General features: G+C 34.8%; 1 protein-coding gene across 2 annotated transcripts in view; it reads right to left on the reverse strand.

The window, feature by feature from the left end:
• Positions 1 to 3,210: 3,210 nt before the first annotated feature.
• YES1 (YES proto-oncogene 1, Src family tyrosine kinase) overlaps positions 3,211 to 22,768 on the reverse strand; it is a 74,877-nt gene continuing 55,319 nt past the window's right edge. The window contains exons 4-12 of one of the 2 annotated variants that reach the window (XM_032421275.1): positions 21,918 to 22,016; positions 20,286 to 20,389; positions 20,050 to 20,199; positions 18,473 to 18,628; positions 18,125 to 18,304; positions 12,356 to 12,432; positions 10,897 to 11,050; positions 7,599 to 7,730; positions 3,211 to 6,724 (exon numbers count right to left, since the gene is read on the reverse strand). In XM_032421275.1, coding sequence (XP_032277166.1) covers positions 6,516 to 6,724; positions 7,599 to 7,730; positions 10,897 to 11,050; positions 12,356 to 12,432; positions 18,125 to 18,304; positions 18,473 to 18,628; positions 20,050 to 20,199; positions 20,286 to 20,389; positions 21,918 to 22,016 — 1,261 coding nt within the window. In that variant the 3' untranslated portion in view covers positions 3,211 to 6,515. The remainder of the gene's footprint in view (positions 6,725 to 7,598; positions 7,731 to 10,896; positions 11,051 to 12,355; positions 12,433 to 18,124; positions 18,305 to 18,472; positions 18,629 to 20,049; positions 20,200 to 20,285; positions 20,390 to 21,917; positions 22,017 to 22,768) is intronic. The other variant, XM_032421276.1, reaches the window with a different exon arrangement.

Below are 22,768 nucleotides of genomic sequence, written 5' to 3' on the forward strand. Positions count from 1 at the left end.
AAAATCTGGAAAATCCCCAAATATTTAACAATTAAACAGCATAAATACCACATGGGTCAAAAAAGAACTCAGAAGGGAAATTAGGAAATATTTTGAACTGAATTATGGATAAAAACACAACATATCAAAATATGTGGGATGCAGTTAAGGCAGTATTTAAAGGAAAATTTACTGCATTAAATGCTCAGATCAGAAAAGATGAAATATGTGAAATCAATGACCTAAGCTTCCATCTTAAAAAAACTAGAAAAAGAACAGGAACTACACCACAAAAATAACAAAGCAAATAAAACAGGATGGATTAGTAAAGATCAGAAATCAATGAAATAGAACACACTCATGTGCATGCACACAAAGTAGAACAAATCAATGAAGATGCTGATTCTTTCAGAAAAATCACTAAAACTGATAAACCACAGGCTAGACTAATGAGAAAAAAGGGGAAGACACAAATTACCAAGATCAGGAATAAAACTGGAAGTATCCATACGGATCCAATAAACATTAAAAAGATAGTAAGGGAAGATTATGAACAAACACCAAAGCTCATTCAAGAAGGAATGATCAACAAAATGAAAAGGCAACCTACTGAATGGAAAATATTTGCAAGTCATATATCTGATAAGGGATTAATATCCAAAACATATAAAGAAATCCTACAACTTAATAACAAAACAAAAAACCCCACAAATAATCCATTTAAAAAGGGGTAGATCTGAATAGTCATTTTTTCCAAAGAAAAGCACATGAAAAGATGCTCAACATCACTAATCATCAGGGAAATGGCAAATGAAAGCACAATGAGACATCACCTCACACCTGATAAAATAGCTATTATCAACAAGATAAGAAGTAACAAGTGTTGGCAAGGATGTGGAGAAAAGGGAAACCTTATACACTATTGGTGGGAATGTACATTGCTGCAGCCACTATGGAAAACAGTATGGAGGTTCCTCAAAAAATTAAAAACAGAACTACCATATGACCCAGCAATTACACTTCTGGGTATTTATCTGAAGAAAATAAAAGCATTAACACAAAAAAGTCTATGCATCTCCATTGCAGCATTTAGAATAACCAAAATGTGGAAACAACCTAAGTGTCCACTGATGGATGAATGGATAAAATGTGTATATATAATGGAATGCTATTCTCTCATAAAAAGGAATGAAAGAAATTTTTCCAGTTGAGGCTACCTGGATGGACCTTGAGGGCATTATGCTAAGTGAAATAAGTCAGAAAAAGAGAAAGACTGTGTGATCTTACTTATATGTGGAACCCAAAAAGCAAATAAATAAACCAAGCTCACAGATACAGAGAACAGACTGGTGGCTGACAGAGATGGGGTTGGAAATAGGTGAAGAGAATCAAAAGATACAAACTTCCAGTTATAAAATAAGTAAGTCATCAGGATGTAATGTACAGCTTGGCAACTATAGTTAAAAATACCATGTTGCATATTTGAGAGTTGCTAAGAGAGATCTTCAAAGTTCTGATCAGAAGAAAAAAAAATTCTGTAACTACATATGGTGACAGACATTACTAGACTTATTGTGATCATTTCAAAATATATACAAATACTAAATCATTATAGTGTACATCTGAAACATGTTGTATGTTAATTGTACCTCAATTTAAAAATTTAGTATGTTCTTTCCAGGTAATAAAGTCTTACAGTAATTTTACACTTAATATTGTATGTTGCTACTGTTACCAAAAATGTTACTATTTTGTATCAACTGTCACTTTGATGTAATAATATAAGTTTGGTATTTTCTACTGATACAGTTATTAGTAGTATGAGGAACATCAGTTAGGGTCCCAGCTGGAAACAGTACACTCAAATTAAGATGAATCAAAGATATTTACAAAAGGGCAGGCAGCATAGGAGAATCACAGGATTAATGCAGTAACCAAAATTAGAAGCACCCTACTCCTAAAACAGAAAAGATAAGGGATGAGAGCTGTTATCACTCCCCAAAAAGAGAAAAAAGGTGTATTGAAAGGAAACTTCGTTGAAGGACACAGGCAACCCAACCTCAAAAGGAAGATATAGGGAAATAAATACCTTGACCTTTGAGGTTTCCTCCCATTTTCTCCTAGAGCTCCTCACTGGCTTACCCCAACAGGAATCCAAAGTAAGGGAACCCAGTGATGAGTACAGGCTGGCCTTCAGCAGAGTGGATGTGGAGGGGCCAAAAGATGATGTGAAGCATGTGTTGCTTATTTTAATAAGTATTCCTTTCTGTATTGACAATTTGAATGTTAATTAATCAGGACTGCAGTTGCTGGTGACAGAAACTCAATGTGATGTCATTTAAACAAAAAAAGGAAAAACTGGAGGAAGGGCCAGAGAAGAACTGATTTTAGGGAAACAAATGCTCCTGGGGCACAATCTTCCTCATCTCTACAAGTTGGTTTCTTTGTAACAAAGTGGGGACCTGGTCTCCAGAAGTGACCTGGGTGGCATCTTTAGAGCAGTATAATGAGATGAGATGAGACTCAGCTTCCAACTCCACAGAGAAAAGTCTTAGAGAAGAACTTTACTAAGAGATGTAAATGAAGATTTGCATAAACAGGCTAGGAAGACTGATTTGAAAGATGTTAATTCTTATCAAATTATAAGCATAATGTAATCCTAAATGTCACTTGAATTTTTGGGGAATATGAAAAATAAAGTTTAAACTTCATCAAGAATTTGCCCAAAAAAGGAACAGCAAAGATAACTTGTTCAATTATTAAAATGCATTATCAAGGGGCGCCTGGTGGCTCAGTCGTTAAGCGCCGGCCTTCCGCTCAGGTCATGATCCCAGGGTCCTGGGATCAAGCCCCACATTGGGCTCCCTGCTCGGCAGGAAGCCTGCTTCTCCCTCTCCCACTCCCCCTGCTTGTGTTCCTACTCTCGCTATCTCTCTCTCTGTCAAATAAATAAATAAATAAATCTTTAAAAAAATTGCATTATCAAGTGATTAGCAATTAAAAGTGTTATTCTGATGGAAGAATGGCAAGTTAATTGAACAAAGCAGATATGTAGGTATGTGCATAATAAAGAACCCAAACTAATGGGATGGGAATGGATTAACCAATAAATGGTGCTGGGAAAATTAACTATACGGGACAAAATTATGCTAGACCCTTAAGTCACATTTTATACCTAGATAACTTAAAAGATAACTTAAAGAGAAATGTAAAAAAGGAAAGCATAAAATATAATAGAGAAGATGAACATTTAATCTTGGTATGCAAAAGACTTTTTAAGTATAATAAAGGAGATTTTACAACATATAAATGTACAACTTAAATGAGAAAAAATTACATGCAAAATTAAAAGGCAAACAGCAAACTAGAAAAACATTCTTAAACTGAGGAACTATTACTACACTATATAAAAATATTAAACAAATGTTTACTAAATGATGTTTTTGTTGGTTAAATGTACTGTTCTGAAATCATTAGGGAAAAACAAAGCTAATTATTTTAGATAATAGTAAAAGATAATGATATTACCTTATTGAAAATAAATGTTTTAGATTGGCCATTCATAATTTAGTAAAATTTTATTTTCATTATACCTATAATAGAAGAGTAAAATACACACAGAAGTAAGGCTCACATATTTTTCATTTTTAGAAAATTAAGTCCCTTATGGTCAAAAGTGGTCATTTTATATCCTTCACACATATTCACTGTGAATAGCTTCACTCAAATTACCTAGGTTTTGTTGTACAATACATTAACTGCAGTTGCTGGTATAATTAAAAAAAAAAAAAAAGACAACTTGTAAAAATGTCACTCACCTGACATGGGATATTAAACACATAGAATGAGTTCAATAATGATCTGAATTTAATAAAGAATTGATTTAACTCTGCTCAAGAGTCGTAACTGAACACTTTTTTCCTAATGGAAGAACAAATTCAGAATATGCTATAAATAACAATTTTTTAAAAAATCGATGAGAAAATATGAATAGTGGCTGAAAAGATAAATGGGTGCATTCAATGAGAATTTTTATTTCAATTATCCACAAAACAATATTATGATACCTTATAAAAATATTAAGTTTTAGGCTACCATTATTCATTAAAAAAAAGTGTTTGTGCTAGAAAGGTTGTTTTTGCCAACTTCCTTTTCTGGTGAGGGTTAAATTCCACATTAAGACACTGAAGATGAAAAGCTGCTGGGAAAAAAAATCTTCAAATGTACAAAGTTGTTTATTTCTCTTGGCAATTTAAAAATACATAACCATTTAAACTGACTACACATTAAATTAGTGTTTTATTTCCTTACTATACAATTGATATAAGGAACTGCTCCATTTAGTTAAAACCTAATGAATACCATCAACTTTTCCTGACTTATTTTTCTGAACACAATTAGTACATAATTTTGTTATCCTTTTTAAAATGCTTAGAAAAATTATAATATCATAGTTCACATAAAGCCCTTTAAAAATCTGATGTCCCAGGTTGTACATGTTCAGGGTAAATGATGACAGCAGTCTTAGGAAGACCCTCTTGGAAGAGAGATTCAATACTAAACAGGTTTGGTAAACATTAGAAACCTCAACAACTTTTAGTACCAGAACTATTACCAACTTACATGAAGCTCATTTGTCACATTTTTAAATTGTCTGAATTTCAACATAGTTACCATGGCACAGATTTTTAAACTTAATGATGAAATCAGGTAAGTGATGGTAGTTAAAAATTATAGTTACAGGGGCTGTTGGTTTTCAAGGTTACAGTGGAACTTGGGGTTAGGGGTTGTGAACAGGCCAAGTACACAACAAAGCTCACTGATCTTACTTAGATTCAACCACTTTTCTTGAATAAATGTTGATCAGAAAAAAAAGGAATTATAATTCTAAAATATGGGAACGTAATGTATTGCTTTAAAAGTGTGACTTATTATAAAGGAGAATATTTTAAGACATAAATACCAGACATTAGTCAGATTCAGTTCCTTTGCTACACTTAAACCAACTATTTAAATTCATATTTTGGAATTTCTTTTTGAGTCGGACATAAAACTTTTGAGTTTCACTTCTACACTTTGGGCAAAAAACCTGTCCCCCCCCCCCCTTCCAGTGCTGCTGTTATTCTCACTAAATTTTCCTCCCCAAGTCAACTAAATTCTAAAAAGGGAAAAAATGATCACCATTAAGTATATTTAAAAAGTTAATGCAGATTTCAACACAGATTTGAAAACTGGAGTTCTAAAAATGTTTTGCATAAAAGCTGTTATCACTGGAATTAGTGGGAAGCCTTAACTTAGCTGTTTGAGGCTGTAACGCTCAGTGTTTATGTTAAGATTAGTTTTAGTCATACCTTGTAACTCTTAAAATCTCAGAAAACAGTTAAGTGAGGAGCTGTGAGTGCCAGCAAAGCCATTTTGTCACTCCTTAACATGAACATTAAGCATAACATTCCATCCCTCTACCTATAAAATTTTCACATTTTCTTTTCTCATATTTCTTTTAAATATTTTCCTGTCAGTCTATATTCAGGAAGAGCAAAAGTGCATTCGAGTCCCTGATCTAGTGATATTTTATATTTGTGGCACCCATCACCGTAAGTACATACTAGAAATATCTCACAGTACCAGTCTATTTTTTTAAAAAGGACTGTTTAAATACTGGGTCTTATTTTTTCATGCTATCTGAAGATTAAAAGATTTTTCCCTTGGATTGGACAGTACAACTTCAATTATATAGTGCCTTAAAAAAAAAAAAAATCAATGCCTTATAAAAGATTACCTCACTTTCTAGTTACCTTCATTATTCTAAACTGAGCTATTCAGAAAATGATTAATCAAAGTGAAAAATTTCGTCTACTTTCCAGTTCCATGAGTATGAGTATTAACATAGTGCATTATACTTTCAAATGTCACTACTGTCATCTAACATTTAATCAGGTTTTAGATGCTGTTTATATTCCTTTTTGCTTCTAAAAACCTGGTGCATTTCCATGCAAAAGAAGGTAGATATTAATAAGATTGCATATTAACTGTTCAACTTAGAAAAAAACTTGAGAGAACAATGAATGGAAAAAATCTTTAAAAACTGGAATGGAATTGTTTGGTCCCATAAAGTTCCTTAACTTTAGATTTTATTATGGTATAACTTTTTATCTCCCAAGTTTTGTCTATAATGATACATAATTTTCTCTTAACAACTCTTGAGTTTGGGGAATAAAAGAAAGGAAGTGATTTATAACGAAGTAGCCTTGTTGCTTTTCATTGTCATGCTATCACTCACACTGTAATCAATATCATAACTATACTTTCTTTGGACCCTGAAATAAGTTGGAAAATTCATCATTGGTATTTTAGAGTTTAACACTTGGAAAAAAAAAAAAAGTGGTTTGTGCAACCATATCTGGAATTCCAGTTTACCATTAAAAACATGCAGAGTGAAGAAGACTTTCTTCTTTTGATTCCTGTATGTAAAATAAGGAAGTCTACACAAGTTCTTTACATTTTGGCAGATTTGTGCATATAAAAGGCTACTTGGATTATAAATTTTCTCCTGGCTGGTACTGTGGCTCTGTAGCAGTGAAGTAGTCTTCCAAGAAGGACTGAATATATTCAAATGTTGGTCTTTCATCAGGGTCCTTCTTCCAACAAAGATTCATCAATTCATGTAGGGATTCTGGGCAGCCCTGAGGGCAAGGCATCCTGTATCCTCGTTCCACCTGTTCTAGCACTTCACGGTTTACCATACCTAACATACAAGATCCAAATATTAGGAAGAGTGATCCCAAACATCACTAGCAAAACAGAACAAACCCCCTAGCCACTAAATGATTCAAGGTATAGTAAGTTTATTTAGTGAAAGGATTCTTTCAACAAAAAAATAAATTTTAAATGTCAAGTATATCAAGAGCTTAGAAAATGCTAATCTGTTTCAACAGGTCTAATTTTTTTTCATTCCACCTAAAACCTTACTTTTAACACTAATGCTTTCAAAAGCCAACCCCATTTGATTAATGAGAATGTAGAGTACTACTTTGAAGGACTGATACTTTCTGATATTAACAGTTTACAAGGACCAAATTTGGGTTAATGAGGGACAGTGGCAAGACAATGTCTGAAAGAACTTCCAAACAAGTTCAGAAGAAAGTTTGGTCCTGGTAACTATATCGATGCACTTCCCTGAAACAGCTTCCTGTTTGCCTTTCTTCAAGTTATTAAATACAATTCCTTTCTTGTATTCCTTTGTAATCCTGCTTTCATTAGTAGCTCACCCTGTGTTACGCTAGGCTAAGCATACCTTCAATTATGGGGGGGGGGGTTGTTGGGGAGATGATCCAGGATATTTAAGATATGTTTATTACCTCAGAGAATAGTAGAGATTAAAGGCCCATTTGGAAAATGTCCTAACTGAGAAAGCTGAGGTGAATTGGGTCACACCTCATGTGTTTACCCCATCTCAAGAATCATGATTCTCAAATGCCAAAATAATGAGAGGGAGAGAAGGACGGAAGGGAGAAAAGAGAAGAAATAAAAGCCTTTCTCCCCCTCGCATTTTTTGCTCCTAATAAACTCTAGTTAAGGCTCGTGGAATAACCAAGAGCTAAAATGAAATGCCAGCTTACCTGGATATGGCACTCTGCCCTTTGTTACCAGCTCTGTCTGCAGAATTCCAAATGACCATACATCAGACTTTATCGTAAATCGACCATATAGTGCAGCCTCGGGAGCTGTCCATTTGATTGGAAACTTTGCACCTAAAACAATGATAATCCTGCTTAAGTAAATTGTTTTTAAAAATCTATTTTTGTAAATATGGTGTAAGCAGGGCTAATCTTTTGTCAATACCTTTATTGTGTCATCAATGTCAGATTCTTCAAAAATACAAGATACATGGGAAAAATTCTTTAAAATTTAAAATTTATATTAAAATAAATCACATTTCTTCCTCATAAATCAATGACATAAGAAAAAGAAATGTTGGTGGGGACAGAAAACTGTTCAAGAAAATAGAGGTAGAGGGGCGCCTGGGTGGCTCAGTCGGTTGAGCATCCAACTCTTGATCTCGGCTGAGGTCTTGATCTTGGGGTCATCAGTTTAGGCCCCATACTGTGCTCCACACTGGGCGTGAAGCCTACTTAAAAAACAGAAACAACAACAAAAAACAACCAACCAAACAAAAAAAAACCAGAGGTAGAAACTCTAATAAGCAACTAAAAACATGATTATAGGCTCTATAACGTTTAAGGAAGTCTAACACCTAGTAGCTATAGCTAACTGTTGGTTGATGAGGGCCCATTCTGTTGGATTCTAATTTTAAAAGCCTATATTTACTCAAATATTTAGTGTATGCTTCCTATGCACAAGACGTTTGCTAATCATTATGGGAGACATAAAAACACAGCCTTTGTGAAGCTTAGACATTTAGAGTGAAAATAAGATTATAGGTGTCTTATATACTTATGTATATATACAACGTTATAAAATAGTTCTTTAGATATTCAGAAAAGCAGATCAATTTTCACAAGCAGTCACAAAAACTTTCATTTAAAAAGCAGCAGCTAGAGGCACCCGGGTGGCTCAGTCAGTTAAAAGTTCGACTCTTGATTTCGGCTCAGGTCATGATCTCAGGCTCCAGGCCCAGTGTGGGGCCTGCTTAAGATTCTCTCTCCTTCTCCCTCTGCTCCTTCTCGCCCCCTCTCCCTCTCAAATAAAATAAAATAAATAAAACAAAATAAAATGTAGCAGCTAAGTTAAACTTTAAAGAATGGTTAGAATTTTTAAAGTTAAGGATTATAGAAGAACAGGAAGATACTCAGCTGGAGGGAACTATACAAAAGTATAGAGGCTGAAAAGAAAGCCTTGTGTTGAAGGGGGTTTCTTAACCTGGCACGACTGGCATTTGGGGCTGGATAATTCTTTGTTTGGTGGGGGGCCAGTTTGTACATCGTAGGATGTTTACCAGTATACCTGGCCTCTACCCACTAGATGTCAGTAGCTGTCCCAGCTGTAACAACCAAAACTGTCTCCAAACATTGCCAAATGTCCCCTGAGGGAACAACATCACTCCTGGTTGAGAACCTAGTTTAAGGCAACAGTTCCCAGTGGTTTGTGTACTAATGTGGTCACTGACAAAAAGTCACAGTCTGCTAGGGAAAAAAAAAAAGAGAGAGAGAGAGAGAGAAAAAGGATCACATATCAATTAACAATTTTTATTAATTTATAGGTATTATTAATTTATATTTCTTATTAATTTATAGGTATGTCCTTTATCCTGAGATTATGTCCTTCCTACTTGGATAGTATTAAAATGCTTTCTTTTATGAAATGATGATAACAGTCGACAGCTGAGAAAAAAATTTTTTGGTCTACTAACTAAATCTTTACTAATCTTTATGCTGGGCTTACTAGACTGTATTGAAATAGTTTGTTTACAATTCAGTCTTAGACGTTAGTCAATGAGCTCCTCGACAGCAGAAACCAAGCTCTCCTAGCCGTGCCCTCATGCCTAGCACAAACATTTGTTAAAGGTAAGCCAGCACTAGAGAGTAGGGGATGTGGCATGCCAAGGCATCTTTTTTTTTTTTTTAAAGGCCTCTTTCTTCGTAGGCGTGGAAGGTGACTGAAGATTTTCAAGCAGGATCGACAACCTATGTCATGATTTGTTTTGGAACCTACTCAATCTCTGCCTGTCAAAATTACTCTCTTTCAGGGCGCCTGGGTGGCTGTCGGTTAAGATCTGACACTTGATTTCGGCTTGGGTCATGATCTCAGGGCCCTGAGATTGAGCCCTGCGTGGGGCTCCGTGCTCAGCGGGGGGGGGGGGGGGGGGGGGGGGGGCGGGTTTGCTTGGGATTCTCTCTCCCCCCCCCCCCCCGCCCCTTCCCCCTGCGTGCCCCCTCTCTCAGATAAATCTTAAAAAAAAAAAAAAAGTTACTCTTTCTCCAAAGCCCTGCTCTCTGAGCCATCCCCTCTGTGAAGTCCTTCCTGTTCTTTCCTCTTTCCCACAGTACTTTTCATATACTCTTTTGACATCAATTACACAATAATTTGCTTTATAGTTATATACATACATATATATATATTTCACTTATTAAAATATAAGCTCAATATTTACTGAGTCTCTATTATGTTAGGTAATGTCAGGCACAATACTTTATTTCACTAAAGTTTCACAACAATCTTTAAGAGGAGATATTACCATCTAGTCTTTGTAAGTAAGGAGACTGAGGCACAGTCAAAAAATTTAGGTAACTTGGTTGAGGTCTCTGGGTAATAAGATGGAACTGGGATTCAAAACCGCATACTCTTTCCATATGCATATATTGTATATATGTATGTTCAGTAAGTATGTACTGAATTAAAGTTTGCAAAAACAGACATCAAACAGAAGAATCAACCTTATATTAATTTCCACAAGTTCCCTTCCCTCTGTATAGTGTCAATCTTCCAAACATCTTTATTTATCACAATTATAAATTTGAAGAATTATAAATCTGGTGTAAAGATGGTTTCCAAGTCCTTTATAAAATTGTATGCCATTACTCAATTTATTAACTTCAAAAATACCTTTTCTGATCCTTAGTGTAGTAAAATCTGGATGGTTCTGAAGTTTGTAACAAAAGGAATTTAAAAATGCTTATTTGTTGGCATGACAAAAATAGTAAAAAAAAAAAAAAAAAAAGAGGAGTGTACTGCTTGCTATAACACAAAAAACACAAAGTCAAGTTCTTCCTTGAGGGAAATAAGTATCATAAAGTCATGGCATCATGTATTTTATATACATGATGAATAAGATGTTTCTATGACTGTTCTGAACAGACCTAGAGTGATTCTTATTCTGCAAAACCCTGAATACTCAAAAGAATGGTAAGAAAATCCACTGAGCATTAGGTTACAAGCATTTACTAAAAGTAATTTTACCTTGTCTTGCTGTATATTCATTGTCTTCAATTAACCTTGCTAAACCAAAATCTGCTATTTTGCACACAAGATTTTCTCCTACAAGAATATTAGCAGCCCGAAGATCTCGGTGAATATAATTCATTCTTTCAATATATGCCATACCATCAGCAATCTTGAAAAGGAAAAAAAAAAAAAGACATATGATACAAAGGGAAGGAGGGAGAGGGGGAGTCAGAAAAGGGAGAGCAGGAGAAGAAACAAGAGATGTGTATGGCCCACAAAGCCTAAAATATTTATATGGCCCTTTACAAAAACAGTTTGCTGAACCCTACTGTTGTGTTTAAGAGCCTTGAACACAGGACCATGGACTAGGCTTGGCATATGCTAAAGCCTCACATGGACAGTTTCTTGGTATAAAGCTTCCCTAATGAGGCGCCTGGGTGGCTCAGTCGTTAAGCGTCTGCCTTTGGCTCAGGTCATGATCCCAGGGTCCTGGGATCGAGCCCCGCATCGGGCTCCCTGCTCAGCGGGAAGCCTGCTTCTCCCTCTCCCATTCCCCCTGCTTGTGTTTCCTCTCTCACTGTGTCTCTCTCTGTCAAATAAACAAATAAAATCTTTTAAAAAATAAATAAATAAAAAATAAAGCTTCCCTAAACTTTCAGATTCCATGGACATCTGGATGCTCACACCAAGAAAGCAGTCTTAGAACCAACATGTCAACTAAAGGTGCCTCGAACACCTACCACATTTCTGAATAGAAACTTTTAGTAGTTTTCACTCATATTTAAAAACAAAGATTCAGGGGAATAAACGGCACAGTATAGGGAATACAGTCAGTGATGTTGTAATAGCATCATATGGTGACAGATGGTAGCTACACTTGTGAACACAGTATAAAGTACAGACTTGTTGAATCACTATGCTATATACCTAAAACTAATGTAACATTGTGTCAACTAAAATTAAAAAAAAATTTTAATATATAAAATTGCTAGTACATGGTAATAAAAATTTTAAATAAAAACAAAAATTCAGAAGAGTAAAAATAGCCCATTTTTAAGTGTATATTGCCATCTTCATTCTTGTTTTGGACTATATTAAATAGAAAGTTCAGCATATACTTTAGATTTCCAAAATTTTCTTTGGAATAGCAACCACTTGTTATATTAAAATTTATCTGCTGAAATATAAATACATATGGATTTCTAAAAGTCCACATGATACACGACAGTACTATACTGGGAATTACATGCTTGGTTCTAATATTAGTGAGTTATATGAATCTGTTAGATACCACAGGGTCTTTAGACACTACGTTATCTGTAACATAAGGAAATCAGACTGGATTATCTCTAATGTTCCTTCCAACTCTAAAATTCCATGATTTCACTATATAAACAACAGCTCTACTATGATTATTTTACATTTTTATGTATACTTTCAATGCAAACTGATGCATGTACAGATACACAAATACCTGAGCAGCCATATCAACCAGTTGTGGGAGCTTCAAATACTTTCCATCTCCCTCCTTCAGGAAATCCAATAAACTCCCTATAAGAGAGAGAAAAATGTTCATGGAAAATAAGCAAATCTTAAATTAGGATTGAAATAAACATTCCCCCACCTCCAAACAAATCACCACATCACAATACAAAACTTAAAACTTGTCATTCTTTAATATTTATTGCAGCTTTGGAATTTCTGAATAATTATCTTTAATATTCTATAAGAGATCCCTAAACTGAAATTTTTTAAAAACTTCTCTGATAACATATGGAAAATTCAATCATCTCATTAGATTGTAGGCATTCCTTCTTTGCTATGATCAAGATCAGCAATTCCAATTTTGATCCAAAAGGCAGTATCAGATACCTGTATATTTTTAAGTCAATCTGAATCAAGAGCACAGACAACTGGGAATATCTTGGGGTACTTAAAAATAGACCTTGGTGGCTGAGTTGACATGGAAGTGTTAGTCTAATTAACTTCTCTTAATTTTAGCAGAAGATACCATGGAACAGCAAAGTACTATGAATAACAGCTAACAGAAAGGCTAGAAAAGTCTACTTGCTATTCTTGTATTACTGGTTAAAAACTTACCATGTACCTGAAGTTAATCAAGAAAAAACAGCAGATAAACCAAAATTAAGGTACATTTTTTTTATTTTTTAAAAGATTATTTATTTATTTATTTGACACAGAGAGAGAGAGACAGACAGCGAGAGAGGGAATACAAGCAGGGGGAGTGGGAGAGGGAGAAGCAGGCTTCCTGCCGAGCAGAGAGCCTGATGCAGGGCTTGATCCCAGGACCCTGGGATCATGACCTGAGCCAAAGGCAGATGCTTAACGACTGAGCCACCCAGGCGCCCCTTACGGTACATTTTTAAAACAACTATACTGTTCTTGTCAAAAATAACAATGTCATCAAAGACAAGAAAAGCTAAGAGACGGACTGCTCCAGATTAAAGGACACCAAAGAAAAATGACAACTAAAAGAAATCCAGGACCATGGACTGGATCCTGGATTGGGGGAAAGTGCTGTTAATTAAGGACATCACCAGGACAACTGATGCAAATGTGAAATATGGACAGACTGATATCAGATAATGGAACTGTATCCAATTTTGTCTTTAGGAGACAAACACTGAAGTATTTAGAGGTAAAGGGAACATAATATTTGCAATGTGCTCCTCAGTTCTGGGAAAAATCCTTATATTTTACGTATTGAAAGATACATATATAATTAACAATTGGCAAATATGGCTGAAATATGTATGAGAATTCTGTGTATTATTTTTACAACTTTTCTAAAGTTTAAAAGTATTTCAAAATAAAACAAAACAAGACAAAGAAAGCCCTTTCCAGGGGCGCCTGGGTGGCTCAGTCGTTAAGCGTCTGCCTTCGGCTCAGGTCATGGTCCCAGGGTCCTGGGATCGAGCCCCGCATCGGGCTCCCTGCTCCGCAGGAAGCCTGCTTCTCCCTCTCCCACTCCCCCTGCTTGTGTTCCCTCTCGCTGTGTCTCTCTCTGTCAAATGAATAAATAAAATCTTTAAAAAAAAAAAAAAAAAAAAGAAAGCCCTTTCCACGACAGGATTGTGAAACAAAGGAGAGCTATGACGTAATCTCTTCCTTTACAGAGATTCAAAGTCAGAGAATATCTATATTTCTTCTGGTCTGTCTACTGCAGATGGAACATGGTATTGTGTTTGTTCCTTTATCTGCCCATTTGAATATTTACGAAGGATCTACTACATGTAAGGCACTATGAAAGATACACAAAATACAAAGATAAATATGTCACGGTCCCTGAGCTTGAAGAGATCGTGATCTAGTAAGAAAGTATAATATATAGATCTAGGAACTGTACAAATAATATACAAAAACAAATATTGCACAGTAGGTGTTATAAAATTTACTGTAAAACCTACAGTTTTACAGACACAATAGATATGGTTAATTCTATGGAGACGTCAGAAAAGGCTTTACAGAGGATATCTGTTTCTAAGGAAGAATGGGGGCAACAGGGAATTCTAGGAAGAGAGATTAACAAGTAGAAAGGCAGTACTGTATGTGACATCAAAGTTCAGGGAACTGAAAACAGTCCTTCCTATGCAAGAACACAGGGTACAAAGATGGGAACTGATGAGGAAGAGGCTACAGAAGGAAAGAGAAAACAGAAGGCAATGCATCAATGGACTTTAACCTTTTTACATGAAGTTTTATACTGAGAAGCAATGTGATCAGATTTATGTTTAAAAAGCAATCATTCCAATAATAATATGGAAAATGAAATTGGGCCAAAACTGCATAAAAGGATTAAGTTTATAAGTTCCTAAAATAGCCTAGGAAAGACAGACTATTATGTTAAAATCTAGCAATGACAGTGGGAATGGAGAGAAGGAGATATTTTCCAGAGAAATGTGATAAATGGGATCAATGGCACCGAATGGACCATTATTACACAAGGTGGTGGGGAAGTGAAGACTGCTGGGCCCTATGGCCAGAGTTTGCATCTCTGAGTTTCCAGGTGATGTTAATGTTGCTGCCATCCAATGCACTACAGACTCTTGCATATAGGCAAGAAGAGGCAAGCACAGGGACGTTCACTGTTACAGTGACAAACTAGAAGCAAGCTAAATGTTCACTGGGAAAGGAATGAATAAACAATGGTATACTCATACAGAATCTCAACCAACAGTTACAAATATACAAATTAGATCTTCCCTTATCCATATGAATAAATCTCAAGAACATAATGTTGAATGAAAAAAAAGCTAGTCAGATTTATGTAAGTTAAAAACATACAAATATTAATAGGTAAATATGTATCAATAAAAGTACATCAATATGAAAGACAGATGGAAAAGGTAGGCACCAACTTCAAAATTAAGGCTACCTCTGGAAGGGAAATGGGCCCAAAAGAACCTGAAGAGAAGGCTCAAATGAGAATGGGCTCAATGAGGGGTAAAAACAAAGATGCAATTAGATCTGTAATGTTTTGTTTTCTTAGTAGAGAGATCTGAAGCAAATATGGCAAAGTGTAAACATTAGTTAAATTTGGATGGTAGGGACATGGTTGTTATGGTATTCTCTGTATGTCTGAAATATTCCACAATTTAAAAAAAATCTATGAAAAGTGCTGACATTAAATAAACAGTTTTAAAAAAGAGTAAGTGGCTGGTTAGGAAGTGAAGATTTTTAAAAAAGGGAGAAGGGAAGCAAACAAGCAGAGCAGAAGGTGAAAAGCAGATGTTGAGACCTAGGAAGGGTTTTCTTTTTAAAGGAATGACCAAAAACACAGGTAAAGTAATTGTCCTTAAACAGAGGAAGAGACACTTCTTTTCTTCACTTCCTTTCCTATAAGATAAATTGACATCACATAAATACTCCACATGGCAATGCAGAGTATACAGAAATAAATAGAAGGTACAGTTCTTTTGTTTTAAAGAATCTAAGGTGCCATGATTGATACATTAAGTAGAAGAACATTTTTTCAGTGTAACAATAGATAATTACTAAAATAGTGAAAAACTGCAACACACAGAAATCTAAGATTGGAATTGGTGTCATTTTGACAATTCCTTTTCTCTGATCTTTAACCAACGACAACAAATCCTACCTCCGCCCCCATCAAATGTGCCTTATAGTTATATTCTTCCCAGAAAACATACATAAATATGCAAAAATCTGACACATAACTTCAGGGGAAGTTCATGGACCCTTTGAAGCTCATTCATCACCCAGGCAGAGGGCAGGTACTCAATAAGTAATAGTGAAATCAATTCAGAGGAGCCTTAAGTTTTTCTCACATACCTCTCCAGCCTTATTTCCAACCAGCTGCCTTCTGTACATTCTACTTCCCATGGTTTTGTTCCCCATTTCCTCATATCCACTTAGCTCTGCAGAAATACCCATACCTTTCCCTTTACCCATCCATAGCCTTTATAACCTTAAAGGTCAGTTTAAGACTTGACTTTTCTACTAATTTTTCTCAATATATTCCAGCCTATGTGACCTCTTCCTCATTTCTATACTTACTGAATGTGTTAAACACCTGGAAATTCATTATGCTTTGGCCTTGTAGCTTATTTGTTTACAGTGAGCTAATATTTACTTTTATACTGAAAATTAACTCATCAGAAGGTCAGGTCTTTTCTCTGCAAATTCAATATAAGTTATTTGGGTGCTTAATTTCTTTGATACCCTACACTGACTAGCAGAGTGTCCTGTAAATTAGAAGTATTCATACATTTTGGTTGTTAAAAATTTGCAGAATAGTCTGATTATAAACATTTCATAGGATATAATGATCATGACAGACACGGACATTAATGGATGGCCTCAAATACTTGACTTAAGTATAATCTGAAGGAAATATGATTGATGGCCTGCTTGAGAGATAGGGAAATAAAATTCCAGATGAAAGACTTTGAACAGAATCATGGAAACCACAAGCAGTAAGAAGACTTGTCTAGCAAGGAAAGTGGGTTTATCTGGGAGCACACGAGGCAGTGAGTTTGAATGTATTATTGAGGATCAACTGCTAAGTACCTGAAACAAAATGGGTAAGTATGGAGTTTTAAAACCAGAAGGGTCATTTGTGATCTTGCATTCTAAATCTCCCATCTAGAAATAATTCTAACCCAGGAATCTGACAACATAAGATGTCTATCATGTTCCCCCAATTAAATAATTCTTGAAATCAATATACAAAGTTAAATGGACCATTAGCTTTACCTCCATTATATTCTTATGCTATCAATATCTTGATTTAAACTTCCTCCTTGTCCCTCTTCCCCTTCTTATATAGTTTATCCAATGTACTCTGAAAGGGATTATTTGGCAGTTGTTTGCAGCAGAGATTCTTTCCAAAAAGTGCCATGTGCCTTGGGGCACATGGTTTGGCTATCAATTAGGAGGCTACCTCAATTCTTAATTTTTGGCTTTTCTATTCCTTTGGGAGGTGGGGGGTTGATTTCCTACAGCAAATATGTAGCTTGTAATTGGCCCTGTCACCACTAGATGGAACTACATTGTTGGCCAAAATGGGACTACTTGAGAGGAATGACATAATCAGTAGCTTTAATTATGGATGAGTGACTCATTAAGAGTTGGGGGGAAAAAAGATAAAGTTCGAGAGGGCAAAAGGAGGACTATCAACATACTTAGTGCTTACCAGTTCCTCTTCTAAAGCATCATCTGTCCCTTCTCTTTATCCTGACCCTAACCAATTCTGTTACTAAAGATCCCACCTTGGGGTCTGGAATTTGGGAGAATGGAGAAATTTTAGTGAATGATAGTGGAAAAAAGTTTCTAGGAACCTGACTATGGAGACTGTTTTTATACTAAAATAAGATTTCATTAAGTTTACCTGATTTCTTTGATTTAGGAATAAAGATATAAATATGTTTCTAATTGCATTATTTTAATTTGTAGAAATACTTTTTCACTTTCCTAGCTATTCCACTTCCTTTAGTCAAATGGAATAAAAAACCTACTTACTTTCAACATAAATTGAGCTGGCTTAATTCTCCTTTTAAACTTTGTACTATCCTCTGGAATAACTGCAACTAATCACTATTCCATTACACAAAATGTCAGATTTTCTCCTTTCAATGTCTACATAAAAATCTCAATTAGGGAACACTAGACAATAAAAATTTGTATGCATAAAAATAGAAATGAAGATTAAAAAAAAATTTTATCAACATGAATACCCTAAAAGAAACTAATATACACATACCTTTTGACATAAACTCAGTGACAATGTAAATTGGCTCTTCAGAAACAACAGCATATAGTGGAACAAGTTTGTCATGTCTTAATTTTTTCATTATCTGAGCCTCCTGAAGAAAAGCTTCTGGCATCATTGTACCTGGTTTTAGTGTTTTGATTGCTACTTTCGTGGTTCCATTCCATGTTCCTAGAGAAACACAATCTATTATTTTAATCTATATATTAAGAGATTTTAAGCCAAACCTCAATGAGCAGCAGTTACCTTAAATATTTCAATATATCTTATCTAAAGTTATGGTTAATTTTAATCTATGGCTAAAGAAATGACAAAAAAACAAAAGTTCAGGCTTCTTACCCATCCATACTTCACCAAAACATCCTTGTCCTAATTTAACCTCTAGTCGCAAAGATTCTCGAGGGATTTCCCAAGCATCTTTTGCTAGACCTTGAGTCTGGGGTTTCACAGTTGGGCACACGGTTGTTAACTTATGGCATAAACCATCAGCATGTTCTAGATAAATGAATAAACTGTACTGTAAAATGATTAATTACAAAAATTAAGGTACACCTAGTACATTAATGTTTTAGAAGTTTAAATTGAAGAAAACAAAAACAAAATGTTCTCTCAGTTTTACTCTACAAGCACAAACACCAAAAAGGGAGCTGTATGGTATATAAGAAGCAAAACATACAAGAGGTGAAACACCTTTTGTTAAATACATTTTTGAAGTTATAATTTACTGAATACTTATTATGTCTCAGCTATTGTGCTAATTCAGTACTTTACAAATATCTCATATAAATAAGTCTTAAAAAACTTAAGCGGCTTTCTTAATGTCACACAGTAAGTGATGGAGATGGGATTCAAACCATAGTTCTGGTTGCCCCCAAAGTTCTATTTTTGACCACTGTGTTTTGTTTCTTCCCAAAGAGAATGCTACTATTGACTGCTATTCCTAATAACCACTAATGTAAGAAGCATACCAAAAATTAAGGAGAAAACTTCTTCATTTAAGAGACTGGTTTTCAAACAAGGGAGACACAAAAACAGGAAATCCCAAATTCACTATGGCTTGACTTGTGAATCCTGCTTACACAATCTTTCTTATTATAAATAAGACATGTTCCCTCCCATGTTCAACAAGTAACCACACAATCAACATTCTAAAAAGTGCAATTACAACTGATGCAACTGCTTCGTAACATGTTTGATCAATGTCAAGACTGGTGGTTGACTTAACAGACCAAATTTGTAGCTAGCTGTCACTGAAGAAGAGATTGCCATGGAAATTTCCCCTCCCCTAGTATTAATAATTTAAAAACTTTTAGATACATTCATGTATCAAATTGGCAAGGCAAAATTTTGAGACACAAGAATCTAATACTGAATACCTTTCAAAGGTCCTTGAAAGACTAGAAGAATGTCTACAGTTGCGATAGGTTAATTTTCCAGGACAAAAAAAATGCATCTTCAGATTAAATTTCATTGGATTTATACTTTAGGAAGTTTTACGTGGTCCAGCCATGCAGAGGAAGGTAACCCAAAGGGACATCTGATAGAGCTTTTTCCATTAAGTATTTAGTTTTACCCACTTAATAAATGTCCCTAAAAAATATTTGTTTTTATGCTTTTTTATTTATTGTCATAATCTATCTTGGTATTTAGCTACTATGAAACTCCAATGTAAATACTATGCCAGTAAGATATAAGGAATCAAATAATGGTAGTCAGATTTTAGCATATCTAAGAACCTAATTCAGGTAATAAATACTACCTGCTCCTCAATTTTAAAACTAGAATACAACAGACATCTATCGAGCACATTCTTGTGTGTAAAGTAACAAACTAAACCTTAAGAGACATAAAGACAGAGATTCTGTTCTCATAAAACAGATCAAGAAATAATTTTTACCTGCGAAACATTCACATACCTGTGTAGTGTTTTACCAACTTCTGCAGAGTATCAAATTGTGCTCTGGTTGTGATATAGTATCCACCGTTGTCAAGTTTCCTAATTTTATAGTGTTTCACATTGTCACCTCTTACCTCATCCCAATCACGAATAGAGAGAGAATAAGCACCTAGTGGGGGAAACAAATACTTTTTCTATATCTTTCTCAAAATATTGTCCAAGAAAATTTTTATACTTATATTACATTATAATTACCTTTAGTAGTTTCACTCTCTCTTACTAAGAAAATACCTCGTTGATTCCCAGGATTCAGAAGTAATCTTTCAGCATCTTTTCTCCCCATTTTGCCAAAATACCATCTGGAAAAAATAGTGTTCTGAGTTAGAAATGTGGAAGGGTCAGAAAGATTATAAATAAGGATCAGTAAGAATGGAATGGAAGGATGACAACAAAGAGCTACACAGCTTAAAAATACAGCAAAACATAATAAAGGGTCTTTATTAAATAGAATTATAACAAATATTACTGTCAGAATTTACTGTCCTAGTATTTCCATGTATTGACTATTCAACCAGTCTCTTCAACTCTACCTGCAAGTCACAGGATCAGTAAATGGAGAAAGGCAACAATAACAGAGAACCTCTCAGTCACTGACAGATGGAAATGTTAAGACTAGTAGGAAGAACAGAAGTGGTTCTCTAGTAACAGTGTGATCATCTGTATTCATTAAGGTGCAAGTGAACCATATCCAAATTATTAGCAACTCTAAATTAGCATGGTTCTGGTTTAATACAGAAGCTTACAGAATAAAACAGGAAGTAACAAGTGTCAAGCAGAACAGAATTATGGAAACAAATTACATATCATAAAAGCAAACAAACATTGATAGAGCACCTACTATGTGCAAGGTACTATGTTAAGTGTTGTGATATGAAAACAAAGTAGTATTTATGAATCCCAGATACTCTTGGTTTGACCTAAAAAAATATGTCACTGAAGGTGAATTTTAATTTTTTAAAAGTTGTGAGAATAGCACATAGAATTCTCATATACCCTCCACCCAGATTTCTCAACTGTTAAAATTTTACTTTGTTATATTCGCTTTCCCTGTATACATATTTTTTCTGAACTGATAGAGAGTAAGTTGCAAACATTCTGAAACATTACCCCTAAATACCTCAGTGTGTGTTTCCTAAAGACAAGGATACTCTCCTACATACCCACAGAGCAAGCACCTAAGTCAAGAAATTAACACTGGGCGCCTGGGTGGCTCAGTTGGTTAAGCGACTGCCTTCGGCTCAGGTCATGATCCTGGAGTCCCTGGATCGAGTCCCGCATTGGGCTCCCTGCTCGGCAGGGAGTCTGCTTCTCCCTCTGACCCTCCCCCCCTCTCATGTGCTCTCTCTCTCTCATTCTCTCTCTCTCAAATAAAATCTTTAAAAAAAAAAAAAAAAGAAATTAACACTGATACAATACTATCAGTGTTGTAAATACAATACTATTTACCAAAGGTAAATTTTTGAAATGAAAGAGTCTGCAGAATATAAAATGGGTTCATACACTTTTTGAAGTGAAAATATAAAGGCAAAATATAGGCAAAATATAGGCAAAATATAAAGGCAAAATATAGGCAAAATATAGGCAAAATATAAAGGCAAAATATAGGCAAAATAGTATTATTAATGCAGATTCATTTATGATCCTACTGTAAGCAAATACTATGGCATTAATTATTAATTTTCAAGTAACATCTCCTATTAATATGATATATTAGCTGTATTAAGACTGGTATGTAATTGTGCCTGTGTAAAGTTGTGGCTAAGTAGAATGTGCATTAAAACATTTTTAAAATCAAAGTAATTAATAAAATATGAAGTAGTGCCATACTCTTCTGCCTGAATGGAATCTGCAGGGGCTACATAATTGCTAGGGATATAGCCATTCTTTCCTGTAGCAATTGATCTTGCTTCCCACCAGTCTCCTTCCCTGCAACACATAAAACAACAATTACCACAAGGTAGATGACTGCTCAAAACACAATTTACTGCAGTGTTGCCTTGTATCTATGTAGAAAAGAGGTTTAACTTCCATTTTTTAATGCATTCATTTGATCAAAAATTAAACTCAAAAGAATATTTAAAAACAGGTTACTTGAATTAAGGGAATCACAAATGCATACATATTTCTGCTCCAAACGAAAAAAAAAAAGTTTAATTTTAGTTATAAGATCCCTTCTTTACATAACTATCTTCAACCTAAAACAATAAACTATACTGACTAAAACAGTTTGGGAGGTAAATCTTTTAAATTATTCAGTTTCAACTGGATGTTTTCTTTTTTAAAAGTTTTACTGACATATAATTTGCATACCATAAAATTCCCCCTTTAAGATGTACAATTTAATGGATTTAATATATTCAGAGTTATACAACCATTACCACAATCAATTTTAGAACATTTCATCACCCCCCACTCAAGAAACCCTATACCCATTAACAGTCACTCCCCACTCCTCCACCCGCCTCCCCCCAACACTGCCTAACACTAAATCTTTTTTGTTCCTATGGATATGACTATTGTGGACATTTCATATAAATGGAATCATACAATAATGTGGACTTTTGGACTGGTTTCTTTCACTTATCATAATTTTTTCACAGTTCACCTATGCTGTAGTATGTTATCAGTAGTTCATTCTTTTTTACTGTCAAATGCTTTTAACCATACATAAAATCATA

Source organism: Phoca vitulina, unplaced genomic scaffold (assembly GCF_004348235.1).
Source record: "Phoca vitulina isolate PV1807 unplaced genomic scaffold, GSC_HSeal_1.0 scaffold24, whole genome shotgun sequence".
Taxonomy (NCBI): domain Eukaryota; kingdom Metazoa; phylum Chordata; class Mammalia; order Carnivora; family Phocidae; genus Phoca; species Phoca vitulina.